The 9,882-nt window shown below is 34.7% G+C and overlaps 1 protein-coding gene across 1 annotated transcript in view; it reads right to left on the bottom strand.

Annotated features, from left to right (window-relative positions):
• The window catches only part of LOC107679272 (dedicator of cytokinesis protein 11-like), a 92,985-nt gene that overhangs the window by 48,243 nt on the left and 34,860 nt on the right, over positions 1-9,882 (bottom strand). The window contains exons 30-32 of the mRNA XM_016474790.1: positions 7,647-7,758; positions 3,609-3,790; positions 624-737 (exon numbers count right to left, since the gene is read on the bottom strand). Of these exons, the coding sequence (XP_016330276.1) occupies positions 624-737; positions 3,609-3,790; positions 7,647-7,758 (408 nt within the window). The remainder of the gene's footprint in view (positions 1-623; positions 738-3,608; positions 3,791-7,646; positions 7,759-9,882) is intronic.

Genomic DNA, 9,882 nt, shown 5'->3' with positions numbered 1-9,882 from the left:
AGGTTCACAAAACTGTCGTCCATAAAATGCGTTGCACAAATTCGAACATCTGGGTTGTGCTGTTCTGTTGTAAATAAATCTTAACCAATGATTCCTAATTGCATCTACTTCCGGAAGGCCAAATAAAGTGCTTTTGCTTTCGCACTGAAACACACAGCGTCTCCCTGACGTGGCTGCATCAACACTGCAGTTCCTGAAACCACGCCTTCTTTCTTTGCATGAACATTTGGGCGGCATTACGCAAATATTTCCACATAGTGAGGTAGATATGTGGGGGCGTGTTTGAATGAGGCGTTTTCGCCCAGCCTGGATCAGCCTTCTCTTTTAGATAGAATAAATCCTTTTGTGGGAGACTTTGAGCTTTGTAACTCTGCAGATCTTATACATGCACAAATAGCTACATAACACACTAAAGAAAAGGAAGAATAGAAATCACATCATATGACCCCTTTAATATTTTCTAAATGCCTCTGATTTGTCTTATCTTCTTGGACTGACATTTAAGAAGTTTCAATGGAGTTTCAATTGATTAAGCAATGTGCATTTCATAAAACATTGATTTCACAAAACAGATGAAGACAGAGTCATTGTAGATCCCAGATAAGAGAGAAATGGATGTTTACCATGAAGCCGAGGCCATTTCTGCAGAGTTGCCCTGGGCTGTTCATGTGGCTCAGGTTCTGGTAGAGTAGCTCAAAGAGTGGCAGGTACAGCAGACAGATGCGGGCCTGATGGTTCTGTCATCAGATTAAAGGAAACAAATTATTATGAAACACTGTAGCAGAAAAAATTATCACTAGTCAAAGACTGCAGTTGCTTAATATTAGTGGTTTTACTGTGTATATTTCATTTATGCTGCCATGATTTTAATAATGCAGAAATAAATTTAAAAAAAATTGCTACAATACACAATAATTCAAAAATATTTGTGTGGTTTTGGCTAAATGGTTGATAGGGTGCTACTGGGTAATTGCTTACCGGTCCAAGTCAAAATAACCCAAGCCTCTATCAGTATCGACTATAAAAACTATTACAAATATTTTTTTTTACTCAAAAAAAGCTGGAATAAAACAAAATATAAATATTAAATTTAAAAAATTGACCTTACAAAGCTTAAACAAAAATTGAAATTTGAATTAACTTGAGAACTTAAATACATTTAAGTTGAAGTAATAAATACACTAAAATGAAAACGGAAAGAAATCTATAATAATAATAATAATGAAAATGTCAAAAGCAAATAACAAAATATAAAAATAAAAGCCAATTCAAAATAATGGTATATAAATAATAATAAAATTAACTTTTCTCTACGATATTTTCTAAATTATACGGCAAATAAGATAAGTCTGTTCACTTAAAGGAACAGCATTTGGAACGACATGAGAAAATGGTCTATAAATAAAAATAACTATAATAAAATCCCTAACCATGGCCTTAGCAAGCACCACTTAAATACAACTACTAGGCTAAAGACTAAACTTCTAAGATTGTTGGAAATATTCCTGGAATGTCCTGTCCCGTATGTTTTTACGTCATTCTTGTCATTTTTATGATGTTGCTCATACAGTTAAGCATGTTTCATACAGAATCAGCTAAAAACCAAACCATATTAGCTTCTAATGTTCACTGTCTTCTGGAAACTATCCCATGATTATCCCAGAGGTTCAGGCACCAGTAGTAGCCGAGTCATGTTAAAAAAAAATGTGAACATATCATAAACAGATCATAGAGGCTTCTCAAGAAATGCGATTGCAGCAGGAGCTCGAAAGCCATGTCTGTGCCAATGATCTGGAACTTAGATCTGGACTCACTGAATCTGGCATTTGCATAACAGACGTCTTGTCTGTGTGAGATGAATGCAAACACAATGTGCAGCAGTTATTTTCAATGGTGACAACGGTTCGGACATAACTGGAGGATTTCTTTGCATTGTTGTCGGCCACCCTCCTTGATAAAAGATGCAAATACCACAAATTTCAATAACATCGACCTGCTTATGCATTGGGGTCATCTCAAATAAACTCCTGCATCCCTGTGCATGTTGTACAGAAAAGTTTAACAACACTTATTTGTGCTGCATCGTATTAATTAATATATTAATACATTTACTTGGTATTTATCTAAATTGAATCTGGTATTTAATTTCTTGACATGGGATTTTAATACACAAAACATCCAAATAAACAAGGTTTTACATTTTCAGAAGCTAATGTGAGGTACCATGATGCTAGGGTGTTGCCATGACATGACAGGATATATGAGAGGATGTTAGACTATTTCTATGCAGTTGCTATGGTGGTCTAGGTCAGTGTTTCCCAACCGGGGTGCCGCGGCACCCTGGGGTGCCGTCACTTTTCAAATTATCATATCGAAGTTAGAAATTCAAATATTGTGACAAAATTAATTTTGTAGGGTGCCACAAGTTTGTTAAAATTTCCAAAGGGTGCCGCGACTAAAAAAAGGTTGGGAAACACTGGTCTAGGTGACTGCTTACTAGTCCAAGTTAATCCATAAGTGCCTATGATATTCTAGTCTTTAGATACAACTCCAGTTCCATTTTTAATCCAGGTCTATCTGATTTTTTTTTTTTTTTGCTGCCAGACAAAATTAGCAAATTTGTTGGCTTAGAAAAGTAATAGCACACCTCTCCTCAAAAAGCTGCATGATTTGAGGAGTCATTTATGTCTGTCATTATATGTGTGGGTTAAAGGTACACTACACCCAACAATGAACAATCTCTCATCATGTATGCACATGACCTTCTGTCTTCTGTTGAACCAACTGAGTGTTTTATTTTCTTTTTTTCTAAACCATTGCTTCTAGCCAACTGTCATACAAGTTCACACTCGACATAAACATCCCACGTGAAACTCACACAAAAAGTGACGGTCATCTGTGTTTCGGCATCACTTCTCGTGAGTTTCACAATGTGTTCATGCCACGCTTCACAATGTTCTGAAGGAAGAAATGTTTGAAAAACTTTAAGTTAATAGTATTTTCACACATACCTATTGTTTCGCTTCAGTTTCATCAAATGGAGTTGTATGGATTACAACTGACCAGGAGTCACTCTCATTTATAATCGCGGCATCGTCTGACTCGTGTGTGTGAGACGCGGGAGCTGATGGCAGCAGGCGGTGGATATTTGTGGCGGTCAATGTGGATATTGTGGATGAGTTCTTCTGTCATCATGTTCTATTAGTTCTACAGCTTCAGTTTCGGAACTTTCACGCTTAGTAACACATACAGCTGTTCCCTCGCCACAGTGCAACCATGAAAAGTGACCACTTTCAAACAGTGTCGCGTTCCGAACGTTGTTTAAGCGACATACACCTGTATGTCCGGTATCATATCATATCATAACAAAAATAAACACCGTTATTCGTAAACACTACTAATTAAACCAACAGTGCGAAACAAAAGACTCATGGAGACTAACATTAACATTATTAACATAACAGTTATGTAAAGTTGCACATGCAAAACAACTATCTGTCTTCTGCGAACAAAGGTTGATGACACCTGTCTATTCAGCAGCAGCAGGGACAGGAATTGTCCTGTCCTTTCTAAAACGATACATATGTTTGTGAAATTACGCAACTTACCTTAAAAGCATTGTATCTGTCGTCCATGGCATGTTTGATCATGAGGTTCTTGAGTGCAGCCACAGCCAGCTGTCTGATCTCTGGGCAGCCCTGGAGTCCATCGGCAACCTCTCGCAGAAGCAGACCCACCAGGAAATGGTTTTTGCAATAATCCTCGGTCAGGCTGTACTCCAAACTCTGATCTGAAACACATCATTTCAGGGTCAGCAATGTTCCACACTAGCATTTACAGTATTATGAACGTTTTTGCAATCTGTGTGGCCTTTTATTAAAAAGTAAGAAGCAACACTTTTATTTCATGCATCCTAAAGACGCAATACTTTTAAAGATGCATATATGCAAATGGTGCTTAACATACAGGTGTAACAGGTAACGCTGCTGCGTTAAGTCACTGACATCTGTGATAGTGAAAGGCATCCAAATGAAAAGACAGTGTCTAGGGTTTGATGGCTGACAACTTTCAAATGCTTTTAGGAAAGCAGACTTCACTGCATTCCAGACATCAAACAAGTGACAGAAAAACCTTGTGCTTAAAGTGAAAGCATCTTTTTTGTTATTGAAAATAGGCCATGCAATTATAAATAGCCTTCTTTAGCAATAATACCAAAATCTTGATGACAAGATTGATCCTCTAATGACAAGTAGCTGTTCACGTACAATTGAAAATTCTGTCAATTTTTACTCACCCTCAAGTTGCTTTAGACATGCATGCTGTTATTCATTCCGTGGAACACAAAAGGAGAATGTTTGAAGAATCTTCACACAGTGACAAGTGGGTCAGTGAACAAACCATTCTTTTGAGCAGGTTCTTTTTAAACTGGACTAAATTAATTCAATTCACTGATTTCATGATTCAGCGAAGGGGAAGATTTTAAGTCTGTTCCTCACACAAAGATGTTGTATGGCTTTAAAAGACTTGTATAACATACACTACTATTCAAAAGATTTTTGAAAAAAAAATTAAGGCTTTTTTTACTAAGCAAGAATATATTCAATTGATCAAAAATGATGGTAAAGACATTTATAATGTTTGCAAAATAATTTCTATTTCAAATAAATGTTCTTTTGAACTTCATACTGAAAATGTATTATACAAATAATGTTTTCAACATTGATATTAATAAAAAAATGTTTCTTGAGAAGCAAATCAACATATTAGAATACTTTCTGAAGGATCATGTGACCCTGAAGACTGGCGTAATGATGCTGAAAATTCAGGTTTGTCATCACATGGATAAATTATATTTCAAAATATATAAAAATAGAAAAGTTATTTTACAAAAGCTTTTTATTTCAGATAAATGCTGATCTTTGGATCTTTCTGTTCATCAAAGAATCCTGAAAAAAAAATACTCAACTGTAGATTGATAATCAGCAAATCAGCATATTAGAATGATTTCTGAAGGATCATGTGACCCTGAAGACTGGCGTAATGATGCTGAAAATTCAGGTTTGTCATCACATGGATAAATTATATTTCAAAATATATAAAAATAGAAAAGTTATTTTAAATTGTAATAATATTTGGCAATATTACAGTTTTTACTGTATCTACGATCAAATAAAAGCAACCTTGGTGAGCATTAGAGACTTCTTTTGAATCCTTACATTTTTGAATGGTAGTGTTTGTCTAAAGCGTCAGTTTTGGAGGTTTAGTCACTGTGAACCCTTAATGAATGGAAAAATGCTACTTAAATGCTTATTTTTTGTTCCACACAAGAAAGGAATGGAAAAACATGAAGGTGAGTAAATGATGAAAAGTTTTTCATTTTCGGCTGAACAATCTCTTTTAAGATCTTTTGTACTCCCTGTATTCAGAATTGAAAACAGAACAGCCACATTTCCTCACATTTTCGTATTATAATAGTAATAAAAACCAGATTACAACAAGTGCACACACAAGATGTTTCCGCACTCATTCTGCATGTGTAGTATTACAAAGTTAAAAAGGGCAAGTGCGGACAGGACAAGACAGACAACTTCATTACAGCAACAAACATTTCAGGTAGCAGGAAAACACTGCCCTTTTAATTTCTGTGGTGTAAAATCATCTCAAAAATCCTGTCACAATACACATTAGTCATTGAATTTCATCAGAGCAAAGCAAATATGTTATGCTTGGTTACAGAAAAAGCAAAGGCCTCAACCTGAAGCGTCAAATGCAGTTAGACAGTGATTGATGAATGATGCTGGAGCACAGCAAGGCAATTAGTGGGGTTATCAGGATGATTATCTGGTGACTGGAAGTGCGTTTGCGTCGGCATTGGTCGGCATCACCTACCTACGACACCAAAACACTCCGCCGCATACGAAATAAAATCTGAAATAATGAATAAAGGAAGCAATCATGCAGGATTGCCATTATCAGTGGTGGAAGTGAAGCTGTGAGGGTGTGTGGCTGTGTTTGAAATGGAATAGTGCTCACTAATGAATACTGCACACAGTATATACTACATACTTCCTTTCATTTGTTTATTTATTGATTTTTAAATGGACTTTAAATGGTTAATTATGCATTACGTAATGATAAACATTTCAAAGAACAGTATGCTACATTGATGCACATTTAATTCAGCGAATTAAATTATAACAAAAAAAAAGAAATTAATGCTTTTATTTAGTAAGGAGTATTTAGTAAAAATTTTGTTTTATACAGACATTTATAATGTTGCAAAAGATTTCTATTTTAAATTAATGCTGTTCATTTGAACTTTCTGTATGTCAAAGAATCCTGATAAAATTGTATAATGATTTCCACAAAAATATAACAAAAACTATTTACAATATGGATAATAATAAGAAATTTTGCGAGCAGAAAATCAACATATTAGAATGATTTCTGAAGGATCATGTGACGCTGAAGACTAGAGTAATGATCCTGAAAATTCATCACAGGAATAAATTACAATACATTTTAAAACATAATAAAATACCATTTAAAGTAACGGTTTTCTAATAATATTTCGCAATATCACTGTACTGTCTTCCTGCAGTTTTGATCAACTTTTGAAAGGTGTGTATAATTTAAATATGTTTTTGTGTGTCTCTTTGAGTGAATGTATATTAGTTTCAAAAACTACAGGAAAATCACAGTTAATATATTTTTCCTCCATGTTTTTTGACTACATCAAAGCCAAATGCAATGATTGATTGAGAATAATGTCATCTCTGATTGATCAATGATATGCATCAGCTGTGAAACGTTTATCTTTTGTGGTTTGTGCCACTAGAAACTAGGCATGACAAAGAGGCAGAACTCATCAGGGAGCGTCTGACACCTGCAGCATTTCTCCCGCTGAAAATGAACTGGTAACTGCTGGAGATTCAGCTTTGCCATCACAGGAATTAATTACATTTTGAAATATATTAACACAGAAATCAGCTATTTCAAATTGTAATATTACTTCACTATATTACCGTTTTTACAGTATTTCTAATCAAATAAATCCTGCATTGCTGAGCATGCAAAAACATAACTGATCCCAAACTTTGGAAAGGAAGTGTACATACTGTGCACAGTACACATAATTGACACTGCACATGTGAGTAGTATGGTAGTATGCTAATCCTGTGCCTCAATGAAAAGAATGAGAGGTCATATTGTCTGACCTTCATTTGAACTCTGTTTATGGTGAGACACGACAATCATATAAGCATGCTGATTGACTGAAAGTTTTAGTAAAAGGAGAGTGTTTTATTTTATTTTTTTTTATTTGAAATGGTGAAACTGATAAACTCATGACAGCCATTACGTGTTACATGTGTTATAACTGAACTTGTTAAATCCAATGTTTAGGGGAACTCTTAGGGAAAAATATTCAGATTCATGCCAAAATTATATGTTAAGCTTGAGTGCCATCACGCCCCATTTCGTGACACTTAAGTCCCTGTGTGGCTGGTTTTCAGGTTCAAGTTACATGGCATAATGAATGGTGCTGCTAGCAGATCTTAAAGTGGTGAAGTTGTTAGACTGGGATGGAGGGGAGGATGGGGTCAAGGAAAACCATGGCAAGGTGGGTGGAGGGTGGAGAGACCTACCTTGGACTCGCTGCAACTTGGTTCGGCCGAACGCCATGGGCAGGTTTAGAGGAATGTAGTGCTCGTGGTTGCACACCGTCATGAGGAAATCAAACTTCATCTCTGTAAGTGCCTGCAAACACTGCGTAAAAAAAAGTGATGAGTGCGATGCTGGAGAAGCTGGTTTGCGGGTCATAGCAACAGATAAGATAATACAGATTTATTGCAAAATCGTATCTGTACAAGTTCTGACAAGCTGTCTTAATTCACATCCGAGTTCAGCAACAGAGTCAGCATCACTTGTTATTAAGGAAAGTTAAGTTTTATTTATAAAGCACCTTTCCCAATCTCAAGGTCGCTGTACAAGGAGAAAATACATAACCACAGCTTCAATCAAGAATGCAAGCGATAGCATACAGTACATACATATACACATGCATACACTTAAATACACAGTATAACAGCAAAACCAGAAAGCACAACACAAATACCCAGTTATTTCACAGCAGAACATTAGTCAGAAGAAAGCTGTAAATACCCACTGATGTGAGACAAAAACGAGGTACAGTAAGCAGGTTTGAGTCAGATGACCGAAAAGAGCGAGAAGGTGAATAATAGTACAGCAGTTCAGATTAATAATGGAGAGCAAGTCCATGAAGACATAACACTGATATTACACTGAAAACTACAATAAATAGTTTTAAATTCTACACGTGAATTTTTAGGCATTACAACATTGCAATGTACAGTATGAAAAAGTGATGTTTATTTTGAGATTTGAAGAAGGTTACATTTTACAGTGTTATTCAATTATTATAATTAGTTTTTAAAAATGTACTTCATCTTAAGGTCAGCTAAGGTCATCTAAATGTAAGTATAGGTCGAAACAAGCATACACAATTAAATATCCAATATCAAGTGATATTGACAAATAAATAAAAAAATCTAAGATAGAACTGTTATATTTAAAATCCCTGACAATTCTTGTGATTAATAACCCTAATTTTTACAGTGCATAATGCTCAAAATTCATTGATAACTGTAATACTCATATGCTTTCAAAAAAAAAAAAACATCAACCATTTTCTGAAATTCATAAAATTCAAACAATCGTGGCCAAAAAAAAAAGAAAAAAAACTCAAACTGCTTCAGAAAATCAGGTTTTATGAAAAGCACTATAAATAAATTAACTGAACAGTTTAAAATCTAGATTTTGTAAACACAAATATACTGTAGTGTTCATTTACTGTTTAGCATAATTTCCACTGAAATATTAGTTTTTTTCAGATATTCAGTACTATTGAAAATACATAATTTGCACCCACACAAAGCATGTGTATTCTCGACAGGCTGTGGCACATAGAATTTGCAAGAAAAAATGAGTCATGCATGATATGATAGGATATTCCACAATAAAACTCTGTGATACCAACAACACAGAAGATGAGAACAGAGAAGCTATCCCACATTCCACTATGAGTCACACCCATTATCTGGATTTCTGTTATGAAAGACCTCACAGAGAAGTGAATCTCTGAAGAATCAGAACATAAAGAAAAAAAATCATGTTGTATTGTTTGATGAAATAGAAATTAAAAACACTGAAAGCATTGTTAGGAATAATGTACCTGTCAAAGCAAACGGGCCACTTCTCAATAAAGTATTAGTAGAATAAATAAGTTAAATATTGTTAAAATGAATTAAAACAGTGTGTTTATTTAATTTGATATGGTTGAGTTGTGTGAACAAAAGTAAAATCATTGTTTTTTACAGCAGAATTTAATTATGACTAGTGCTGTCAAAATTAGCATGTTAACACAGATGATTAATTTTTTTAGTTTAATGCGTTAAAAGTATTTAACGCCGTTAACGCAGGGGCAGAGCTAGGGTTGGCCACCCCATTAGAATTTAGTGTTTGATAACTTTATTCAATTTCTGTATATTTCCTACTAGCTGAAGGGCACAGGTTGCTAAATATGACATTTGTTTTAATGGGTTCATGTGAGGATTAAGTTTACTTAAATTAGAAATTGAAATTTTTTAAAGTCTAATAAATGTTAAAATGGATAGATCTCAATTATACTGTAGTGCTGAATGGCTATAGTCAATGGTTAAAGGGATAGTTCTTTAAGGGATAGTTTTTTAATATAACTCCGATTGGATTCGTCTGAAAGAAGAAGGTCATATACACCTAGGATGGCTTGAGGGTGAGTAAATCATGGGCTAATTTTAATTTTTGGGTGAACTAACCCTTTAA

This window comes from Sinocyclocheilus anshuiensis, unplaced genomic scaffold (assembly GCF_001515605.1).
Source record: "Sinocyclocheilus anshuiensis isolate Anshui unplaced genomic scaffold, SAMN03320099.WGS_v1.1 scaffold1644, whole genome shotgun sequence".
In the NCBI taxonomy this organism is placed as follows: Eukaryota; Metazoa; Chordata; class Actinopteri; order Cypriniformes; family Cyprinidae; genus Sinocyclocheilus; species Sinocyclocheilus anshuiensis.
Note: the sequence above shows the minus strand (reverse complement) of the source record. Positions and strands in the feature narration are given on the sequence as shown.